The following is a 24,004-nucleotide window of genomic DNA, read 5'->3' on the forward strand; positions in this document are numbered from 1 at the left end:
TTTGCCAATAATGCTGAATTAGTCTGTCGCAGTATAATCTAGCTGTACTGCAGAAAGCATATGTGAGCAGGTTTCATTTGTAGCCATGGTTTATATTTTCATCACGAAACCACAAGAAAAAGGTGAAGTGAAACCCTTCAGGTGTGGGCATGTTCTCCTCCTGCGGGGTTACTCTAGTTACTGTGGAAATCCTTTTTTTTTTTTTTTCTGTTATTGTAAATGCAAGTGGTTTTTGCCAATGTAAGACTCTCCAAGAAACCTAAAGGGGAGTCGGATCAAAGAATCGTAACTTAGACTGAATCAAGCCTGACTTATCTTAACCAGATTAGATAAGCCTGAGTCAAGCAGAGCCTCAGATCAGACAGATGTCTTTTCTCAGACATACTTCTGCTCCCCTCGTCTCCTTCTCCATCATTCTTTAACTCACATCATTTCCTGTCCCTCAGGAGCACATTGTTCTTAAGGCTTCCTGTTTAGAGTAAAGACACTAAACTATTTCAGCGAGCAGGTCAGCGAGACCCTACTATCTACACTCAAGGCTGTCGAATCTCTTAATATTCCTCAAAACAAATCCTTTGACCCACATATAAACATTGAACGAGCTCCTGGAAAACAATCCAACGGATTTCAGGTCCTAGTTCTCCTATTAACCCTATAAATCCTACCGGGTCATATTCGATACGCACATTTCTAATGATGACCAAAACTTTTCTGTTCACCTGTTTCACACACTGTAAAGTGTCCTTGTTATGGTGTGATTATTCAAGAACAGGGTTATATTAATGAACTACATGTACTTACTATATGGTTAGGATTATGGTTAATGTGACTTGCATGTAATTATGCATAATTTATTGTTATTTTAATAGTAAGTACATGTAAAGTAGAACAAGTGTACTTTAAAAAAGTGTTACCTCGACTCCTTGTCTTCTGTTGTCGACTGATATTTTAGAGTTTTTTTATCAAGCAAAAATTATTTCACTTTAATTTACAAAAGTCCACCATCAGCCCAAGCGTCATGTGTTTCTTTGCTGGCAAATCTCTACTGACTGTTCTCCAGTAAATGTAAAAGTAATAATACAATAGAATTAACTTTAGTAATTTCCTCATGGACACTTAGGATCTTTTGAGGAACGTTTGTTTTCCAGTAGCTTTACTTTCACTGTTCCTCAGTGGAGGACTGATCTTTCCAAGCCTCCCGAACATCTCACATCTTCTGAGGAACGTTTATTTCTTCATCTCTCAATCCTGACTGGATTGCATTGCATTATATGTCTGGATAATTCAAATCTAATCTGACTTAGACATATTATTTGAGATTTAGAGTGATGGCTGATATTTTGATCGAAGTATCTTATCTACTGTTATAAAGATCTCACTGATCTCAGATCTTTTTGGACACATAAATATCTCAACAGCCACCATATATCTCACTATATCAGACTACATGAGCTTGATATCTCAGGTGTTACTGGGTCCTGAAGTGGTTTGCTCAGACTCACGTAAATGAGGCCGGAGTAGTATCTCTCCTTCAGGTTGTGCAGCACGGACGCCTCGTTCAGGCAGGTGAGCTCGGCCATGTCCTCCACCTTGCTGAACTTGGGCGGGTTCATCTTCTGGATGTCATCCTTGTTGACCCGCACTTTCTTGCCCGAGTCGGCCAGCTCCACCACCACCTCATCGCCGTGCTCCTCCTTCACCGAGCCGGTCTCGAACCCCAGCCGATCCGAGGGCACCCACACCAGCTTCTTGGTGGCCCAGTCGGCCTGCGCCAGCGGGTTGTTGACCAGGTTGCGGTCCACGTACAGGAACTTGTCGGCGTCCGACATGGTTGCTGGAGGCAAGAGAGGAGAGAGCAGAGAATAGTTTATGTTTATGGACCATGAATACACACACAAACTTCACAGAAGTGCACAGTTTAATAGTGTACAGAGTGTTTATTTCAAACACTGACCAGCAGGATAAACAAGATTACATGATCCGTCCGAAGAAGCTTTTCCGGCATGTAGTTTTATGCATGCTGTTCTAGACAAAAATGTGTTTATAAGGTCTGAGAATGTCTATACATTTTCTGTTAATGTAACTTTGGCTATTCATTGCAAAATATTTCATTTAGCCAATTAACCATTGGAGGACAATGCAAGTGGTATTTGCTATATGGTTTCAAGGGATGTTCTGTGCATTGTAGCCTACAGCTATTGGTCACTTGGGCCATGGTGAGGCTGGATAACATCTCTAACGTCAGGGTTCAGCTTCTTAAATAAACAGCAGCTGAAGGGTCTCTTCATATCATGCTAACAACCGAGACTGCAAGAGAAACAGACCTACAACAGAGCCCTTTTCTGCTGTTCTCGGTTTTCTTACGCAAGTCCTCAGGAATGCTGGGTCTATAAAGCCCATCCAAACACATGTTAGGTCACCAGCTCATAAAACATGGCAGACTTTAGAAAAGGTGAGCTCACGCTCCTGGTGGCCACATGAAATGACAGCACCGCTCAACGCATCTCACACACACACACACACTCGCAGTGATCAACACTGTACGTGGGACGTTTTGCTTTAAATGTGGTTGGGCCAAACACATTGTTGAATATACCATTCAGAGACGTGTTTAGACAAGGGCGAGCTTGTTTAAACTACGTGTCAGAGAACAGCGGGTCTCCGGTGGGTCACAGGCCTGTTGGGATCACAGACAGCAGGGAAAACAATGCTAAACGCAAATAAAACAACGCAACTAGCCATATAACCACACAGAGTTAGCATAATACAATAAATCAGAAAACACTTAACATTCCTTGTAAATGGACACCTATTCATTTCCAAATCTCCATGTATTGTTTGTTTATAGTGACATAAAACAAGAAATACGACAAAGCGGTTTAGTTATAATGCATTACCCCCAACACTGCATTCAGCAGAATCTTGTCGGATCAGACTGATGAAACATGGGCAGGTTGTGTTACGCCCTCATCCTCCAATAACCAAAACAATTAGGTGTGATAGACAATAGCGCCAGTGACTCTGGGTGGTTTGGATCTGGCGGTGTTGACGAAAAGATCTTGGCGGGAAGGAACCCGTCGGGTGGGTGAGCTCACGCAGGTGTCAGCTCAGCGCAGTTGCCCAGGGACACAAACAATCACCGAGCTCAACACTGCAAGCCCAAACAGGCGCAAGATGGCCGACAGCGCTTCCCACACTCCACTGCATCTCAAAAGAGAGGGAGGGACGCAACAGGTCTTACCAGGTCAGACAAACACACACATAACTGTGAGCGGCTACAATGGACATTCCAGAAAACTCCCTCTGTGCTGGACCCTTCTGGCACTTATACAGCCACGAGGAACAAGAGCTTAGCAGCAAGATTGAGGGGAACAGGTCTGGAAATAACTAAAGTTTCCCAATCACTCTAGCATTGGTGTTGGGCCAAACCAATTTGATCAAAAACGAACATTCGGAACATTCAGAAATTTAGAACTTCCTGCACATTCCAGACCCGGAATCACAATTTTTTTTTAAATCCCCTGACATTTCCAGGTTAAAATGGACCGGCGAAAACATGAAGGTTCCTGTGATAGCGGCACACTATTGGTTTCCTGTGACTCCGTGGCGTTTCTCTGTGCCCAGGGAACTGGTTTGGGTGGTTAGTGATTTACAGCGGCACACTCCATTGAGTCTGTCAGGCCCATGAGTTATTTTAGTGCTTGACTCTCTTCCACACCCTGAGCAAGAAACAGATTCCCACATGGGAGGACTTTGGCTGATCCAGATTTAAAATCTAGTATATTTGTGATGGCAGGCACTCGTCTGTTGAGCTGGAAGTTTAACAGCAGTGACCGGTGCTGATATCTAGAGAACAGGTGACTGATATGAAGCCAGTTTATGACATAACACTAAAGAGAAACCATATCGGCAAAGGAGAGTCAACTTTGGTCATTCTGAGATGATCTAGATTATGGAAGCCCGTTTCCGCCACTGAATAAAGAAAAAAAAAGGTTATTGCGAGTTTATATCTCACAACTCTGACTTAATTTCTCAGAATTGCAAGTTTACTTTTCACAATTCTGACTTTTTTACTTGCAATTGCCAGTTTATATCTCACAATTCTGAGAAAAAAAAGTCAATTGCGAGATAAAAAGTCAGAATTGCGAGATAAAAAGTCTCAAATTAACTTTTATTTTTCTTACTCAGTGACTGAAACAGGCTTTCATACTAAACGGCCAACATACCAACAGCCCGGTCTATTAATAACACATGTGGCTGTAGATTATGGAAAATGTCTGTTGACCAGCCATCAACGGATAAATAATGGTAAATTAACCAGTATTGGTTGAGGTTGTGTGAGAAAAACTCTAAACAGCAGACGGCTAGCGACACGACCGCTGGGACGTTCTCATGAACCCAAACATCTGCGTGCCATTAGACAAACACGCTGGAAACAACACGCATCTCCTGGGAATTCATGTGTTAAATATTACACAATCATCAATGCAGGAATTGAAACTAAATAATGCAACCAAACGAACAGCAGGATGAACATTAGCAGTGCAGCAGAACCAAGAATGATGGGAAATGTAGTTTTTAGCACCTGTAAACCAGCGTGGAGGAGGATTTGCGGTTGATATTTACGCTGAGAATGTAATCTGCTTACGCTGTGATTCTGTAATGACAGACGTGAGTTTGCACAGTTAGTGTTTTCCTCAATTCCAACATGTGGCGTCGTTCAGCTCACAGATCTGGTCATTAGTGCCTCTTGTGCTCGACCACCCATCGGCTCCAGCGTCCAGCGTATGTATCAGCTTCATCAAAGACAGCTTGAGTTATTCCCCCCCCATCCCAAAAACCACAGGCACTCTCTTAATACTCCAATCAGAGTGTGCGCTTTTATCCAGCTTGGTCCATTTCCAAGAAAACACAGGTCATTATTTTGTTTTGTTTGATTTAATTGCTATTCTAGCTAAATTACATACTTTATATTTGGATTATTGTGTGAAATGTTCATCTTATTTCTATCAATATTCTATTCTACTACATTAATAATCAGATTATTAATGAGCACTTACATGAGCACTTACATCACACAATATTTAATCTACAAAATATTTAAAATAGACACTGCATTATCCAGCAACAATGTCTGATTTCCACAGGTCAAAATCACATTTCGTTTTTAACCAGAATTGTTTTTTACTTTATATTTGGATTCAGATATAGCAAAAAAAATCTGATTTCAGTCCATTTTTTTCTGATTATGTTTTGATTAAATGTATTTTTTTTTGTATTGTTGTAATAAAGCTGGACTGTTTAAGGGGAAACTGTCTGATTAGGGTAGTAAAGACTAAAAAGGTGTAAAAACGTGAGCGTGAAGCTCGTTCACTCGCTCGTGAGATGAGATGAGATGAGATGAGGTTGACACACTTGAGTCTCCTGACACTTCTTTGAGTCTAATTTTAAACGTCCGTCTCTAAACAGCTAACACTCTTCAGGACAGCGGCACAAAACCCTTTCTGAATATGAACAGAGAATATATGAGTGAATCAGTCAAAGAGCATGTTTCCCTCAAGAATCTGCTGATTATATGCAAACACGAGGATGTTTTGTGTCGTGAGATTATGATCATAACTCTACTGAAGCCATAACAATTCTCATTATTCTAGGTAATGTTAGTAAAATAATATTATACAGCGATTCATTTAAATGACTGTGGAGTAAAGCCATGATGTGAAATCATATATATATTATCTTTATCTTTTCAGATTATAGTCATGAGAATTAAACATTAATGCCAATTATCTCTGATATTTCTAAAAAAATATATATATAATAATAATAATAATAATTACCATATTAAGTATAATAGATAATGTTTTAATAATACAAATATTTGCATATATACATTAATGTGTTTATTAATTAAATACATTCTCAATTATTAAATTATTAAATTTAAATTAATTGAATATATATATATATATATATATATATATATATATATATATATATATATATATATTATTCTTATAATATATTTTAATTGAATATATGAATTTATATATTAATAATATGTACTATTTTTTTATTTATTCACTTACATTGTTTTATTTTTTGTAAATTAATGTAATAAAATTAATCTATTACAAATACGTATCAAGAATACATTTACATTAACTCGTTAATTTAAATGATACATTTAAATTAATTTAATAATATATAATTAGTAGATTCTTTATCATTTCATTTATAAAAATGTATTAATTCATTAATTTAAATACGCATTTGACTACTAGTACTACAAATAAAAATAATAACAATAACAAATATCTCACATGATAAATATAAATATGTATTATATTAAAATACCAAAAAAAAAAAAATTTGATTATAGTGATAAGAATTTGGGGCTTTAAATGCAAACCATTTTAACAGTCCTTTGGTTCTTCATGCAACTAACATATAACACAGTTTTGTCTTTTAATGTCAAGGTGAAACCGGACTCAGTAACTTGTTTCTAAATTTGCTGAAGCACCAAAACAAAGATGCGACTCTAAAAAGTCTTTCAGTGACAATAATCAACTGAGACTATAAAAACCTCTTCCTGCTCTGTTATCTCCTGATTAAATGTGTTTTAGATGCAGGAGTGAAGCAATCTAATCCAGACCACATTGGTCTGAGGATCAGTGCGTTCTGACAGAAGGTCTCCGAGGAAAACCTCACAAACGCTCCAGTTACCAGCTCAAATATAACACAATGTTCTGCTTTCCATATTTGGATGAAACCATGTGTGTGTGTGTGTGTGTGTGTGTTTCTGCTGATGACATCGTAGCACGAATCCCTCCAGCCAATCAGACGCCAGCAGCTCATATTTACATATCAAACAGCCACACCCGTCTGGCCCCGCCCTCATCACTTCCTGAGTGTGTCAGAGAAGAACAGCGCTCATTGACACTCATCAGATGATGATTTAATGTTAGCGATTCATTTAGCCTGTGCTTCATGAATGAGACACATCAGAGGATGCTGTGAAGATGGAAACAAACAAAGGAAATGACAGAGAAAGAGCCGGACACTGAAGTGTAATATCAGCTCATCTCTGACTGCTGGACGTAAATATTTATGAGCGTTTCTAACCATAAACGCCATCTTATCTGCGTTAATGACACCACACCCAGAGCACTCAAGCTCAAAGTCCAGCGGTAACGGACCCTGACCCGTCCCACACACACACACACACACCTCCCAAAGTACACTAGAGTCAAGATGGATGAGTCTGTGAACAAACAGATTATTTCTAAATTTGCTTCAGTGTTGAATAATTAGATTTCTTTATTATTATTATATCAATATGTGACAATGATTATTAAATGAATCAAGTTTAAGACAAAAGCATCCAACTATAGCCAACTCAGAAGGGGATTTTCCTAGTGAAGACAGATTAGCTTATTCCTGTAACAGGAAGTGACATCATGTCCCGGCCAATCAGCAGGAGGAATGAGTCTGCAGTGCATCATGATGCGGTCATGCAGTAAATCATGCGATAAGTGACACGGATGGAGAAGTACTGCAAACAATCAGGACACGGCTCTCATGTTTGTCTGGATATGAGCTCTCGTTCGCTCACTTCCTGTCATTGTTGAGCTGTCCTGCAGCACAGGTGCACTATGGGAAGGGCTGCTCGGCAGGAGAGAAAACAGACCAAAAAAGGAGAAGAAAGATGAAGGGAACACTCCTGAATAATCACGTCCAAACGGCAGCGGAGTAAAAGTGAGGAACTTCCTGTTCATCTGATTCAGATGGGGAAAAAAGATTCGAAAATCAAGACAAAAGTACAGGAAACTGAGACGAAGGGATATTATAGGCTAAAAATGTACATTCTGTTAGCATTTATTCACCCTCACGTCATTCCAAACCCTATACATATTATATCATATAACGTTTTTTATACAATATGAAATTTAATAAATTATTTAATGCTGAATCTATCTATCTATCTATATATATATATATATATATATAGAGAGAGAGAGAGAGAGAGAGAGAGAGAGAGAGAGAGAGAGAGAGAGAGAGAGAAAGAGAGAGAGACATTGTTTACTGATATTCTTTGTAATATCTTATTTTGTGTTTCACTTAAATTATTAATATAATTTTTTAATTAGATTAATTATTTACTTATGCATTTATTATTTTAATTATAATTTTTAACTCAATTATTCATATAATTAAAAATAATGTTTTTATTTACAATTTAAAATTTTATATATATATATATATATATATATATATATATATATATATATATAAATTTAATAATAAAATAGTACATTATACAAATTATACATTAATACACATTTATAATAAATATTAAAACATATTAAATATGGCTCTCGACACTGAATTCGTGCACCACTGCATGAAATGAACTCTGAAATAAATAAACATTCAAAGAAAGAAAGCGACATGAGGGTGAATAACTGATCATTTAAAGCTGAACCCTTTCTTTAATGAGCACTGCGTCCCATAATGCACTGCGAATGATGTCATCACACATAAAACGATGTAATCCATGCTCTAAGGTGGGAAACAAAGGGATTTAGACTTCCAGAGAAAGACGGGATGAGATGAGAGGAAACAGACGAATCCCGTCTGAGATCAGACTTCACACTGATCCTAGACCTGAGCGTCACCTCATTCACAGGACATGCCCTGGCACATCAGACCCTGCTTCAATGAGTGAATAAACAGCACTTGAAGCTGGATCCAGGGCTGCAGGTCCACACCTGTCGATCTCTCAGCGCTGTGCCAGTGGATTAACATCTGTCCTCAAGCAGATCCCACAGCCTCCGCTCTCACAAAACACTCATTACACACACCAGAGTCTCCTGAGGACAACACAGCGCACGCTACAGAGTTCAGCACAATCAGAGATCGTCATAATCAGACATCGTCACAATCAGAGACCGTCACAATCAGACATCGTCACAATCAGACATCGTCACAATCAGACATCGTCACAATCAGACATCGTCACAATCAGACATCGTCACAATCAGAGATCGTCACAATCAGACATCGTAACAATCAGACATCGTCACAATCAGAGATCGTCACAATCAGACATCGTCACAATCAGAGATCGTCACAATCAGACATCGTCACAATCAGACATCGTCACAATCAGGCATCGTCACAATCAGAGACCGTCACAATCAGACATCGTCACAATCAGACATCGTCACAATCAGAGACCGTCACAATCAGACATCGTCACAATCAGACATCGTCACAATCAGAGACCGTCACAATCAGACATCGTCACAATCAGAGATCGTCACAATCAGACATCGTCACAATCAGACATCGTCACAATCAGAGTTCGTCACAATCAGACCGTCACAATCAGAGATCGTCACAATCAGACATCGTCACAATCAGAGTTCGTCACAATCAGACCGTCACAATCAGAGTTCGTCACAATCAGACCGTCACAATCAGAGATCGTCACAATCAGAGTTCGTCACAATCAGACCGTCACAATCAGAGATCGTCACAATCAGACATCGTCACAGTCAGAGATCGTCACAATCAGAGATCGTCACAATCAGACATCGTCACAATCAGAGTTCGTCACAATCAGAGATCGTCACAATCAGAGTTACTAATAAAGGAAACTGGGCGGGCTTTGCTGAGTACATGACACTAATAGAAATTATTATAATAATTAATAATATAATAATTATTATAATAAATATTATTTATAATGTTATTAATTTTTAAATATTTAAATTAAACCACAATTAATAATCAAATGTTTCAACACTCAAACATCAAATTAATAAATAATCAATAATAAAAAATATAAAAGATAATTTACTTTCCACGTCTTTCTATCTATTCTTTTGTGTTCCATTTAAAGTCATTTAATACTATTATTTTTTTTTTACTTAATTATTTTATTATATTAGCATTTTAAATAAATATTAATTTAACAATTTAACAAAATCCAAAAATAATTGAATGTTTAATTTATAATATTCATTTATTTGTAAAACAAATGTATACATTTGACGCATGCTGAATAATTTAATTTTATTAATTATTATATTTAATCAAATATATTTTATATGTATTATTATTATAATTGTATATGTATTAATGTATGCTAGTTTTATTAAATAAATATTTAATTCAGATATTATTCATTCAAAAGATAATATTTAAATTAAATGCCAATAATAATAATAATAATAATAATAATAATAATAATAATAATAATAAATACACCAATATTTATATATAATTTAATTAATTAAATATTATGAATAAATTACTTAAGTGGAACAAAGGAAAATTATTCAGAGGAATGTCTGAGTGTTAATTATGTTTCTTATTCGACTTTATTTTTCATATACATATAATATCAGATATGACATATATGTCTATTGATCACTGGTGTTTATTGCTGTCATGATGTTTTATAAAAGCGAGTAACTCTAAACCTCTTTACAGTGGTTTTACCATGATTTGTTTTAAGACACTGCACTCAATTAAAATCACTGCAACGCATGAATTTCTTCTTTCTTCTACTCTGAAAGCACACAGTTAAATAAAAACAGTTTTCAGGTTACAGTGCTCTACACTGCTCACTACCTTTAAACAAAACAGTACGTCAAATGGTAGACTGGAAAATTTGGTGCAGGATTTATTGTCAAACTATTTTCACTCAGAAAGAACTAGATGATGTCACAAACAACTGCAATGAAAGAGAATAACAATTTGATTTAAACGTAAAATTTGGACTTTCGACGATTTTCTTGGAAAACGTACAATAATCTGTGTTTTTTTTTTACAACTTTGAGAGTTTAGAAATAAATTATTTCGCCGTGATTTTGCATTTTTTAAACCAGTTTTATTCCAAAATGCCATGACTTATGACGGTCTGATGAAATCAAAACGAGATGCAATGGTGATTGTTGCTTCATTCAGGCTCTGTGAGTCGCAAAATCATTCTTAAGAAGTCTGATGCGTTAGAAAGGTAAACTTATAAAGCTGCTGTAAACTAAGGCCCTGTCCACACAGAAACACATTTCGCTGTATTAGCATAAATGTTGGTATTGTATAGGCGTTTCGTCCACACAGATCCATCGTTTTGGGAGAGTAAAACCGATATTTTTATGAATCCGGGTCCCAGAGTGGATAAATCTGATAACACTGCCCTTGTGTTTTCATGTGGACAGCGAATCCGTGTATTTTCAGCCCACATCTCGCTCCTAATCAGACATCGCTACGTCACGTAACAGCAACAACTAACATTAACACAGATTAAGAAATGTATCGTTCATGTTCGTTTATATACCGCGCGCAAGGTTTATACGCATAGTCCAAGTCTTCCATCGCTTATGCCATGTTTTCTCACTGACACACCCCCAACTAGGAAACTCTGGGCTCAAAGAGAAAAAGAAATCCCACTCGTAATTATGACATTTAGGTTATGTTCAACTGTGGTTATGTAAACTTGGTCTTTGTGACGTGTCTTGGACTGTGCACAGGACAAATGCTGCAGAAAATCCCAACAATAAGCGGTGTGCTGGGATTAACAAACGAGAACAACTCAAACAAAACCCAGAAGAAGACCAGCATGTGCTTTTAATGGGTCACAGCGTCCTAGACACACACTCGCTTGCAGAAAACCAGGTCACACACACACACACTGCCCAGGTGTCTACTGTGGATGTCTGAGACAGTGAAAGTGGTTGGTCTATGCTCACTCACCGTTAATCACTATATGAACATGTAGACACAGGTATAATGATGACCAACACACTTATATCGGTGTGAATGAGAGGTCACGTGGATCAGACAGACTTGTGTCGTGTGTGATTTTAAACCACAACAAATCACGATCAAATCAGACCATGGCGCTGACGTCATCGCGCAAGTTAACTGTCAATCACTCGAATCCTAACATCCTGTTCACTTTCCTGTCATTGTGTACATAATCAGGTTATAAGACAAAGAGTTGCGCGCCTGGGATTTCTGAAAGTTCGCCAAACTGTTTAATAGAGAGTCATCTTGAAGTACAACACAAACTCATTTGTTTTTTTTTTTGTTTTTTTTACTTACACAGCTGAGACATGGCTGCAACGGCGGCCACACGCCGAGGAACACGAGCTCGCGCAGCGCGCTCCCGGACAACAGTGTACGCGCTTTAAAATGATGAACTAATCTAGGTTTCCTACAACCTTTGATGGAAGTTATGCAGTGGTAAAAACGGGTAAAGCAGCGCGAGCCCGGGTGCCGGACTTTGGGAGCGCGCACGTGCTCCGCTTCACCCGGTTGAAGCGACTAGCTTGCAAGAACTCATTAAGAGTGACAGGAACAACGTTTACCTCTGTCCACTCTAATGTAAAGATCTCGCAAATTCAGGTTTGTCCTAAAGCACGGGCGCAACCATACACGCGCCTCTCGGCCCAGTTTAGCGCGAGCAATGACGTGATGAGCGCCGGCGAAACGTCACTGGTTCTGTAGTGTGTCGGACCGGTGGCGCGCGGCTCTTTACCTGCTGATCAGATGCAGATGCAGATGCAGACGCTCGGGACTAGGCTTGTCTCAAACTCCAGGGACTCCGTGTGGATCCGTGTCGATGCGCTTCAGATTTCCCTTTTCAATCCACAGAAACTGCGCAGTAGTCCGCTCCCTTTGCCTCGTTCTCTCTCTTCTCTTTTTTTTCTCTCCTTTCTTTCTCTTCCCTCCCTCTTCCACTCTGTGGTTGAACTCCGTCCTGCAGTAATGGTTCGGGGTGCGGTCCCGGTGGGGCGGAGTCTGCGCCGCACGTCACCGCCCATCGCCCCGACCCTCCGCCAATCACAGCGCGCTCTCTGCATTCCCAAGAGCCTCGGCCAATCACGAGCGATGTGTGGGCGTGTCGAAGCGGCAAAGTTCGCGTCACAGGCTGAACTTGAAATAGTTGGGCCGAGGGGTCTCGTATGTGTGTTTAATGTCAGAGGTATGTGCGGGTCTTGTTCTTTTGTGACCATATAAGTCGCCGGACCGTTCACACATACACACACACACACTCAGGAATGTCTGGAATCAGGAAATTTCTTCACACTTTCTTTTAATTAATAATGGGTGTGTTGCCACGCATTCCACAATATTTCGATTTTTTTTTTCCATTTAAATATTTGTTTACATGGTTTATTTTACTACTTCAAGCGTTTATTTTAGTATAATCACAGACCTTCTATCTATCTATCTATCTATCTATCTATCTATCTATCTATCTATCTATCTTGCATTTGCATATAATTATTTTATTATTGAAATACACTTTAATGTATACATTAATGCATTATGCATTTGATTGTTTATTAAATACTGGATATTTAAACTGGATTAGCTGCCTTCTGCCCTCATTCAAAGCATCAAATAAAAAAATCAAGATAAAAACATGTAAACACGCAAAACCTGAATGACATCTGCACATCTTACTTTAGAAGGCGGCCTACAAAAATAAATGCACGCGGAGGCCTTTGCCAGGTGTCTGTCCTGTTTTATAGCATCAATATATTATTGCCACTTTATTATTTATACATAAATTCAAACAGAACATTAACTTATTATTTTTCGTGTGTAAATAGCTTGATTAAAACAAAGTATATATGATAAATGACTAAATAAATGCAATACACACAAATGTGAGTGTGTGCTTTAGACGGTCACTGATTGTGACTGAACTACGAGCGACGCTCCGATCAAACACGCGTGAGCGCGCACGCAGTGAGAGGCTGAGCGTCTCCGAGCTGCACGCTTGACTGAAGTATCCAAGGAATGCGGGGTGATGATCCAGGGAAAACTGCTGAAAGACCTGCGGGAGTATTTTATCAGCGTGTAAGGAGCGTCTGTGGAAGCCTGCAGTGACCCTGAATCACCGAGAACTGTCCGCGCGGCGATGCGCCGGAAAAATCATTACACTGCTCTCTACGCTGATTGGGCAACTACAGGGATTTCAATTCAAACACAGAGTCAAAGGTCTCTGACTGAGCGAAGCCAGATGCAGTGAGACAGTCAGAGGGAGAGAGAGAGACAGATTACCAAATAAGGTCACTCAGATCTCTCTCTCTCCTCCTCCCGTGGGTTTGACCCGCTCGGCTCCTGCAGTGTGTCTGTGACGCCCGGTTTGGGTGTGCCCCGGCCGCTGGGTGTGTTCTCTATTATGGCACACAAACAGACTTTCTCTGTGAATGCCGGCCCTGCGGCCACCTCACCTTACATTAGAGCGTCTTTGAGAATTTATGTGTGAGTTTAAACCAGCATAAATAAATGAGTGATCCGTGCCAGAATTGCTTACGCAACCCAGCGCGTTGTTTCCCATGCACGATTCTTTCTCATGACTGATCTTCTGTCACGCGCGTTCCTGAGTGTGTTTGTCCTGAAATGGCTCCAAACAAAACCTTGGAATAATTAAAAACACCAGCATCAACCTAAGAGCGCTTAAAGGAGACGCATCCCGTCCTCCTCCATCGAGCAGGAAGCGAGATAAGACGCTTTTTTACATGAATGTTCTCGAGAAGTTCCTTTTCTTGTGGAGTTGCCCTCCTCACAGCAGAAATACCCTCTGTTACAGATTACAGGCTGTTAGGGAAAAGAAAACCATCTGTTTGAGCCAGTATCAGATTCAAAACCAGTTTTAAATGACAAATAATGCATATGCAAATATATTTACTGTAAACACCAGCTGCAGTGTTTCAGACACTCACAGCTATTAGCTTTTACATAACAATTTAAAGATATATATATCAAAAACTGTTTTTTTATTATTTTATCAATTATAATCACCACAGACTTCAAACCCTAAATATGTATGAAAGCATAATTTAATTTATTTGTAGATAATTAGATGTGTTTATCTAAAATTATATTGAGCAAGGTATGATCATATTTACACTGATTTGCATAGGAAAAATAATAATGAAAAACTATAGAAAATAATAATGTATTTATGTATTTAAATAAATGTGTGCATATTTGCATGACTAAATTAATGCATTTAAATTAGAATAAAAAAAACAACATATATATTTTTAAATAATATATAAAATAATACATTTTAAATACATTTTACAATTTTAATATTATTTTTAAATCTTTCTAAATGCTTCACTCTCAAGGATAACAGTATTTTTTGTAGGCCAACATGTTTTCTGTTTAGCACTTCTGTCCTGATGTCAATGAGTTTCTTGAAATGGGTTATTCATTACATGTCTGTTATAAGGTCTGGTTAACATTAGCTCAAGATGATATTTTCACTTTTACAAGATATCTCATTCATGTTAAAGGGGTCGTATGATGCTATTAACATTTTTCCTTTCTCTTCGGAGTGTTACAAGCTGTCTGTGAATAAATAAGATCTCTAAAGTTGCAAAGACAAAAGTCTCAAACCCAAAGAGATATTCTTTATAGAAGTTAAGACTCGTCCATTCCCTCCTAAAACGCCTCGTTTAAACACGCCCCCACACGTCTACATCACTGTGTGGGAGGATTTGCATTACACATTGAAAAAAAACTATATTTAATTCATCCAATAATAAAAAAAAAATATGTTAATGATTCACATCTATATATTTTTTACTTGAGCCAATGAAAAAACTATTACTTTTATAATAAAAAACAATTACCATTACCAGGAATTCAGCCAATCACAATCAGAGCACACCTCGCTTTTCCATGCTCATATTCATGAAAACAGCTCTCTTGCTCTTGTGATACTGGTTAATTGGTTAAAAACAAGATCTCATACAAGTACAATTCCTTACAATCATCATCTAGAAATGTAATTAAACTGCATTTAAAGCAAGATGTTTTATATCAAATGAATTATGTTAAAGGGGTCGTCGGATGAGACATTCACTTTTACAAGTAGTTTGAATATAAATGTGTGTTGGCGGTGTGTGTACAGAACAACCCTATTGATGACTTTCAGTCATGTGACCGGCTCGAAGACCTGGAGGGCAAAACATCCACAGAACTGCAGCACAAGATTATCAATTTTCCATCTGATTCACAGCCGCAAACATTTAGATCACCTCTCAAAAGAATCAAAGGTATGTGAACAAAATGCAAGTTTTGGCCATTTGTGATCCATATTAAGAACCATGGCAATACTTCAACCGTTAAACAATGAGACAAATGTTGTAAGTATCTTAATAGCCTATTTATAAAACAGTATTATTAAAAGATAACATTTAGTAATCACTATGTTAATGATGCATAGTTTACATAGCCAAGCAGATAAGGAATATGAACGCAATCTATTCAGTGTTTTCCTTATAATGGTTTCTATGGGAAATGTGAAGCTATGCATTGTGTTTATATTCTACCTTCATCTGCACAAAGCTTTTACTGGTTTGGAGCAACATGGGGGTAAGTGATTAATGGCAACATTTTCATTTTGGGGTGGAGTATCCCTTTAACATTTAAAGCAGCATGCAACATAACACCTTGCTCTGAAAAGTGCTGTTTTTGACAGGGTCAAAAATTAGTTTTTTACACAACCACTGAGAAATTTTAACCAAAGTATGTGTGATGGCTAAGGCCACACTTGCAGGATAAATCGGGCTAGTTTATTTTGTTGTAGGTTTCTAGTTCCTTTCTTTTGTAGGAGAAATTGATTTGTTTAAAGGATTAATAGTTTGTTTATAAATTTAATGCATTTATTTTGTCTCCCTAAGATTTACCCCAAATATTTAGTGTTAGTTGTGCATGTTGTCTCATTTAAGATCAAAGAGCAACATAATTCGTTACTAGAGTGCACGCTAGGAATCGAATAAAATCACAACTGCACAAGATATGGGGTATTTTCTTTAATTAGTTTAAAGATTTGAGTCTTACCCGTGGTTCTGCCGGGATCCATGACTGCAGCATGGAACCAAGGTGTAATTAAAAGAGCGCTGCATTTCCTGATGTCCTTTTATATTCTGTCTTAGGAATTATGGGAAATGTAGTTTGGGTACCACAGGGGTTTGTTAATTATTGGTTAATTGTAAGATTGTCATAATAAAGGGCATTCTTTCCATTTTATTTTATTATTGCTTTATGGTATGGAATCTAATGTTTATAGAGTTTATTTGTGTGTATATTCTTTTCTTTTTCATTTAGGTTTGATGTACCGACTTGAGTCCCCCTGTAATTATACAATGGTTTGCTCTGGTTTGTTAAAGGGTGTGATTTTTGTCTAGGGCTGAGTCAGTTCTGGTGAGGGATCCCTGGAGTAACATCTGAGGCCCAGAACTCAGTAGCATGTTAATTTTATTTATCAGTTAGTTTTTTTCTTTCTCTTTTCTTTCTTTTATTTTGTTTCTTATATTTTCTGGCTACTATTGTGAACTGTATATAAGTGTGGCAGTTAATAAAAAGGTAATTTTGAAGATCTATGAACGCTTCCTGAAGATTTTATGGAAGAACCCTGACAAGATGGTGGCAGCGGTGGGATTCTGTCCAGGAGGAGGTTGTTTATAGAGAGTCAAATGCGGAAGGAATGGCGCCAAAGAAAGCAGTGCGTGCTGGTGTTCCTGCTGACATCGAGGTCATACCAGATGGGGGAGAGATACTGACGGAGGATGCAGCAGGTGCGGCGGGCCATATGACTGAAGAAGAGTCGGAGGATGAAGTGCTGGAGCTTAAACAGATGTTTCAACGGTTTATGCAAGATCAGCAAGAGAGAGATGCACGTCAAGCACAAGAGGCAGTTCGACAAGAGACAAGATGGAAATCTCTTCAGCATCAGTTCCGTTTATTTCAAGGTGAGGTCGGCCAGCGAACTTCGTTGGAGGATTTGCAAGACAGGGGAGCCGTTGAGCCAAAGGAATCGTCAAGAGCTTCTAGTGGCTCTCATAATAGGAGCCATGGATATGTGCTGCAGGAACCAAAGATGCAACAACTGAGTGAGTCAGATGACATCGAACATTACTTAACTGCATTTGAACGGATTGCTGAGGTGTGCCGATGGCCGAGGGAAGATTGGGCCATTAGACTCCTTCCGTTGCTGACCGGCAAGGCGCGTGCTGCATATGTGGCAATGGATGTTGAAGATGCAATTGACTATGTGCAGGTAAAAGAGGCTATCTTGAAGAAGTATTCCATCAACCATGAAACGTACCGACAGAGATTTCGTGCTATGGAGGTGCTTGAAGAAGAGACCCCTAAAGAACTGTATGTTCGATTAAAGGACTTGTATCAAAAATGGGTGAGACCGGCAGAGAGGACAAAACAGGAGATTGGAGAAATGATTATCCTTGAACAATTTCTACGAATGCTTAACCCAGAAGTGCAGACCTGGATCAAAGAACACAGTCCGTCTTCAGCTGAGGAGGCGGCCCGTCTAGCTGATGTTTTCGTGGCTGCACGACGTAGAGCTGAGCCCTGGAGCCTCTCCCGTTGGAAGACAGCCCGGGACAGATCTTACCGACGACCGAGTACAGCATTTCAAGGAAGCAGGTCTGCAAATGAGGCAAGTGTAACACGAACTGAGAACTTTGGTGCCTCTGGTGTAGAGACTATTAAGTGTTATAAGTGTGGTCAGTTAGGTCATAAGAAGCCAATGTGTCCCCAGTTGACAAAAACACTTGGTAATATATGTTATGTACCTCGAGAAACCCTACCTGAACCTGTTAACCTTCCCATTCCGAGTCAGGTGATAAGAACTGTTGAGTTGAATGGAAAAAAAGTCACTGCCTTAATAGATACAGGTTGCACACAAACCCTAGTAGAATCCGAGTTGGTACCTGAATTATGTGCTAGTAGTGATGCTCCGGTAATAGTGAGATGCGTTCACGGGGAGGAGCGGCAGTATGCGGTCACGGATGTATATCTGGGGATAGCGGGGCAAACCTATTTGATGAAGGTAGGACTGGCACAGAACTTACCATACCCAGTAATTTTAGGTCATGATTTCCCTGCTTTGATGGATTTGGTACCCTTTCAGGATAGCTGTAATGTAGTTCTGACACGGGCACAAAGCAGGCAGAATGAATGTGAGAAAGAGGAAAACCCATTGATGTTTATGCCTTTCTTTGACTCTGAATTGTCTATGAACCAATGTAAAGTAAGGAAGTCTAGGAGGGAAAGAAAACAGGAAAAATTTAAAAGAACCATAGTGCAGGCTAGAGGACTAAAAGAACCTGAGAAATTGTTGAACGCCAATCAAATTCCCATCCCTGAAGATATGAGGCAGTTACAGAAAGAGGATACAGAAATTTCAAAATTGTACTCTGAGGTTGTTGAGGCAGGGGGGAAAGGGTCGAAGGTGGTCCGGTTTCAAGGGAGATCTTTTTGTGTAAGGAATGACTTGTTGTATCGTAAAACAGGAGATCAAATACAGATGGTATTGCCTGTTAGTGTACGTCATACAGTGATGACAATGGGGCATTCCATCCCATGGGCAGGACATTTGGGTAGGCGTAAGACTCACTCTAGAATTGGTAAGCATTTTTACTGGTTGGGTATGTCTAAGGACATTGCTGAGTTTTGTAAAGCGTGCCCTGAGTGCCAATATAGCGGAATTCGCCAACCCCATAAAGTCCCATTAGTTCCTCTACCAGTCATTGATGTTCCCTTTCAGCGGCTGGGAATGGATATTGTAGGTCCACTGGAACGAAGTAAGACCGGCTATAAGTACATGTTAGTTATTTGCGACTACGCGACACGGTTTCCAGAAGTGTTTCCCTTGAAAAACATCAAAGCTAAAGCTATTGCCTCGTGTCTGGTTCAATTATTTTCAAGAGTAGGTATTCCAAAAGAAATACTGACCGATAGAGGAACAAACTTCACGTCTCAGCTTCTGCAACAGGTGTATCAACTGTTGGGGATAAAAGGGTTAAGAACAACCCCCTATCATCCAGAGACGGACGGGCTAGTAGAAAGATTTAATCAGACTCTAGTGCAAATGCTTCGCAAATTCGTGAATGAGGTGGGAACCGACTGGGATCAGTGGCTACCATACCTCATGTTTGCTTATAGGGAAGTACCACAGGCATCAACCGGGTTTTCGCCATTCCAGCTGATGTATGGTCATGAAGTGCAAGGACCATTGTCCCTGGTAAGAGAATTGTGGGAGGGGAACTCGGAGACGTCAACTAAAACTAGTGTAATTGATTACGTGTTAGCCATGAGACAAAAATTACAACAAATGACCGAATTTGCGTCTGCCCATTTGACGGAAATACAGAGAAAACAAAAGACATGGTACGACAGGAAGACAAAGTCGCGGTCTTTTGAGCCGGGTCAAAAGGTTCTTGTGATGCTTCCTACCTCAGAAAATAAACTTTTGGGTAAATGGCAGGGGCCGTTTGAAGTAACTAAAAAAATGGGAACAACTACATATGAGATTGCGACCCCAGGACAGGCACGAGCACATCGGGTGTTGCATATTAATTTGTTGAAGGAATGGTACCCACAGAGTGAAAGTACCGTTGTTAATTTAGTCCGGTTGATTGAAGATGAGGAAGAGGCAGAAGAACAATATTTACCTGGTAGTCAGCCCTCACCACCTGTTGATCTTAACCATCTTTCGGTAGAACAACGAGCGCAAATTCAGCAATTATGTGATCCAGAGTTGTTTAAAAGTCAGCCAGGCTACACGACACTGATAAAGCATAGAATCGTGCTAAAGGAAAATGCTCAGCCGAAACGAATGAGTTACCGCATCCCTGAACGATTGCTGACTGCCTTTGAAAATGAGGTAACATTGATGCAACAAATGGATATAGTGGAACCATCAAAAAGTGAATGGTGTAATCCGGTGGTGTTGGTGCCAAAAAAAGATAATACCCTCAGGTTCTGTATTGATTTTCGTTATTTAAATTCTGTCTCTAAATTTGACTCCTATCCTATGCCTCGTATCGAGGAGTTAACTGAAAAACTGGGTAAGGCTAAATTTATCAGTACCATTGATTTAAGTAAAGGGTATTGGCAGGTGCCTTTGGATTTAGAATCCCGAGAGTTGACTGCTTTCCGTACACCAAGGGGGCTAATGCATTTTCGGGTGTTACCGTTTGGGCTGCACGGAGCACCCCCGACTTTTCAAAGATTGATGGATACTGTATTGGATGGTTTAGGAGAATTTGCAGCAGCTTACTTAGATGATGTTGTGATATTTAGTACCTCATGGGAGAGTCATCTTCACCATCTTCAAACAGTCTTCCAACGAATTAAAGTTGCCGGTTTAACCATTAACCCTGCAAAATGTTCTTTAGTTAAGACTGAGACTGAGTATTTGGGGTATACATTGGGCAATGGAGTAATTAAGCCGCAAGTGCTGAAAGTAGGGGCGATTCAATCTTGTCCACTTCCAGCTACAAAGAAACAAATTCGGTCATTTCTTGGTTTGGTCGGTTGGTACCGGAAATTTATTCCCCATTTCTCGACCATTGCGGCACCATTGACGGATTTAATTAAAAAGACGAGTCCCACCAAGGTGCAATGGACAGTACCTGCAGAAAAAGCATTCCTGGAGTTAAAAGGGATGCTGAGTAACGAACCTGTTTTGCGCAGTCCTGATTTTGAAAAGTCATTTGTACTTCAAACAGATGCATCTGACTTGGGTTTAGGAGCGGTCCTGATGCAGGAAGAGAATGGAGGAAGGCATCCTGTGGTATATTTGAGTCGGAAATTATTTCCCAGAGAAACTAGGTATTCTGTGGTGGAGAAAGAATGTTTGGCGTTGAAATGGGCTCTTGACTCGTTAAAATATTATTTGCTCGGCCGAGATTTCGTTATTGAAACGGATCATAAAGCTTTGAAATGGTTGAATAGAATGAAGGATACCAATTCTCGTTTGACACGATGGTTTTTGTCTATACAACCTTTCCGCTTTACAGTGAAGCATCGTCCGGGGGTAGAAAATTTAGCAGCCGACTTTCTTTCTCGCTCACCGTGCGTGAACGCATAGGTGGGGGGAAATGTGATGGCTAAGGCCACACTTGCAGGATAAATCGGGCTAGTTTATTTTGTTGTAGGTTTCTAGTTCCTTTCTTTTGTAGGAGAAATTGATTTGTTTAAAGGATTAATAGTTTGTTTATAAATTTAATGCATTTATTTTGTCTCCCTAAGATTTACCCCAAATATTTAGTGTTAGTTGTGCATGTTGTCTCATTTAAGATCAAAGAGCAACATAATTCGTTACTAGAGTGCACGCTAGGAATCGAATAAAATCACAACTGCACAAGATATGGGGTATTTTCTTTAATTAGTTTAAAGATTTGAGTCTTACCCGTGGTTCTGCCGGGATCCATGACTGCAGCATGGAACCAAGGTGTAATTAAAAGAGCGCTGCATTTCCTGATGTCCTTTTATATTCTGTCTTAGGAATTATGGGAAATGTAGTTTGGGTACCACAGGGGTTTGTTAATTATTGGTTAATTGTAAGATTGTCATAATAAAGGGCATTCTTTCCATTTTATTTTATTATTGCTTTATGGTATGGAATCTAATGTTTATAGAGTTTATTTGTGTGTATATTCTTTTCTTTTTCATTTAGGTTTGATGTACCGACTTGAGTCCCCCTGTAATTATACAATGGTTTGCTCTGGTTTGTTAAAGGGTGTGATTTTTGTCTAGGGCTGAGTCAGTTCTGGTGAGGGATCCCTGGAGTAACATCTGAGGCCCAGAACTCAGTAGCATGTTAATTTTATTTATCAGTTAGTTTTTTTCTTTCTCTTTTCTTTCTTTTATTTTGTTTCTTATATTTTCTGGCTACTATTGTGAACTGTATATAAGTGTGGCAGTTAATAAAAAGGTAATTTTGAAGATCTATGAACGCTTCCTGAAGATTTTATGGAAGAACCCTGACAGTATGTTATAGACTTTCATTAGGACCCCACAGAATCATATGAACTTGGGCATCCAATGACCCCTTTAACAAATACATCTAGAATATATAAAAATAATAAACTATTGTTGGTCACAGAGCTTGTTTATGCAATAATCCAAAAGCCAATGGAAAGTTCATATTGGGTTTTTGTGGAGTGAACCAGGGTAATGCCAACATCCAGTGGGACCCACACCGCATTGCTCTGTTTGATTGGCTGTTATTCATTACTGCTCTCTCACTAGTGTGCACACTTGAGGACTTGTCAGCCACCCAGATAACTACAAGTGTACTACAAAAACATATCTCAAAGGTCACTTGGCTTCAGCCAAACATCTGGGGACAGCCGTCTTCCTCAAACTATAGCTAAATCAATATACACATCCTTATCAATAGCATCTGAGGTATGAAGCCAAGCAAGAAACGCAAATAAGCACTTTCTCTGCTTTAAAGCCAAAGAGCTTGAGAAAAAGTCATTAAACATGAGCAAGAGGAAAGTGACGGAGTGTGAAAGAAACGCTGTGCTTGATCAGCATGTCTCACTCTGTTTTGGCCTTATATGGTCACAGAGGACTGGAGAGAGAGAGAGAGAGAGAGAGAGAGAGAGAGAGAGGTGGAGGTGTGGTCTGTTGTTTCAGAGCAGAAGAGGTGTCGAGTTTCTGTAGCGTTTCGTCATTCTTTCACCTTCTGCCCAGTTTAGTCGCAGGTCTCAGAACCTAACAATGGTTCTTTCAGCAGCACATGCACTGACCACCGCTGCTGGACACTCTCCCAGTCCTCCAGCTCTAATGCAGACGGGTGTCAGTGACTCACCCAGAGCTTTCTACTGAAAAACATCAGCTTCATCAGAAGATATGTGAGGACTTCAGTTCATCTCAGCTGTTTCCCTCCAAAACCAAAGAATAAAAATAAACAAGAGATCATGTTTTGCAGATATGTAAGACAAATGTTGCTCTTGTTTGAGTTTAAAACTAAACCTTAAAAATGTTTTCTATTTCATTTAGTCTCACTTTAAGTACTAAAGTAATAAAACTCGTTTTAGGCACACTTTATAGACACTTTTTTTTATTATTTAAAATGAAATCGGAATATAAAAAAGAATCCAAAAGTACATCAGTACACCAGTGATGCTAGAACAGCTGTGATCGG

At 39.1% G+C, this 24,004-nt stretch overlaps 3 protein-coding genes across 5 annotated transcripts in view; 2 read left to right on the top strand and 1 right to left on the bottom strand.

Annotated features, from left to right (window-relative positions):
• The window catches only part of LOC127952501 (myosin-9), a 43,515-nt gene extending 30,720 nt beyond the window's left edge, over positions 1-12,795 (bottom strand). Inside the window, exons 1-2 of one of the 2 annotated variants that reach the window (XM_052550980.1) lie at positions 12,551-12,795; positions 1,503-1,834 (exon numbers count right to left, since the gene is read on the bottom strand). In XM_052550980.1, the coding sequence (XP_052406940.1) occupies positions 1,503-1,829 (327 nt within the window). In that variant the 5' untranslated portion in view covers positions 1,830-1,834; positions 12,551-12,795. The remainder of the gene's footprint in view (positions 1-1,502; positions 1,835-12,550) is intronic. The other variant, XM_052550979.1, reaches the window with a different exon arrangement.
• The window catches only part of rangap1a (RAN GTPase activating protein 1a), a 321,818-nt gene that overhangs the window by 48,596 nt on the left and 249,218 nt on the right, over positions 1-24,004 (top strand). The gene's annotated exons all lie outside the window — the stretch shown is intronic.
• Positions 16,575-22,531, top strand: LOC127952096 (uncharacterized). The gene is made up of 2 exons (XM_052550378.1): positions 16,575-21,640; positions 22,526-22,531. Exons 1-2 carry the CDS (start codon positions 17,528-17,530, stop codon positions 22,529-22,531), a joined length of 4,119 nt encoding a protein of 1,372 aa, XP_052406338.1. The 5' UTR covers positions 16,575-17,527.

The sequence above is a fragment of the Carassius gibelio genome, chromosome B3, assembly GCF_023724105.1.
Source record: "Carassius gibelio isolate Cgi1373 ecotype wild population from Czech Republic chromosome B3, carGib1.2-hapl.c, whole genome shotgun sequence".
Lineage (NCBI taxonomy): Eukaryota > Metazoa > Chordata > Actinopteri > Cypriniformes > Cyprinidae > Carassius > Carassius gibelio.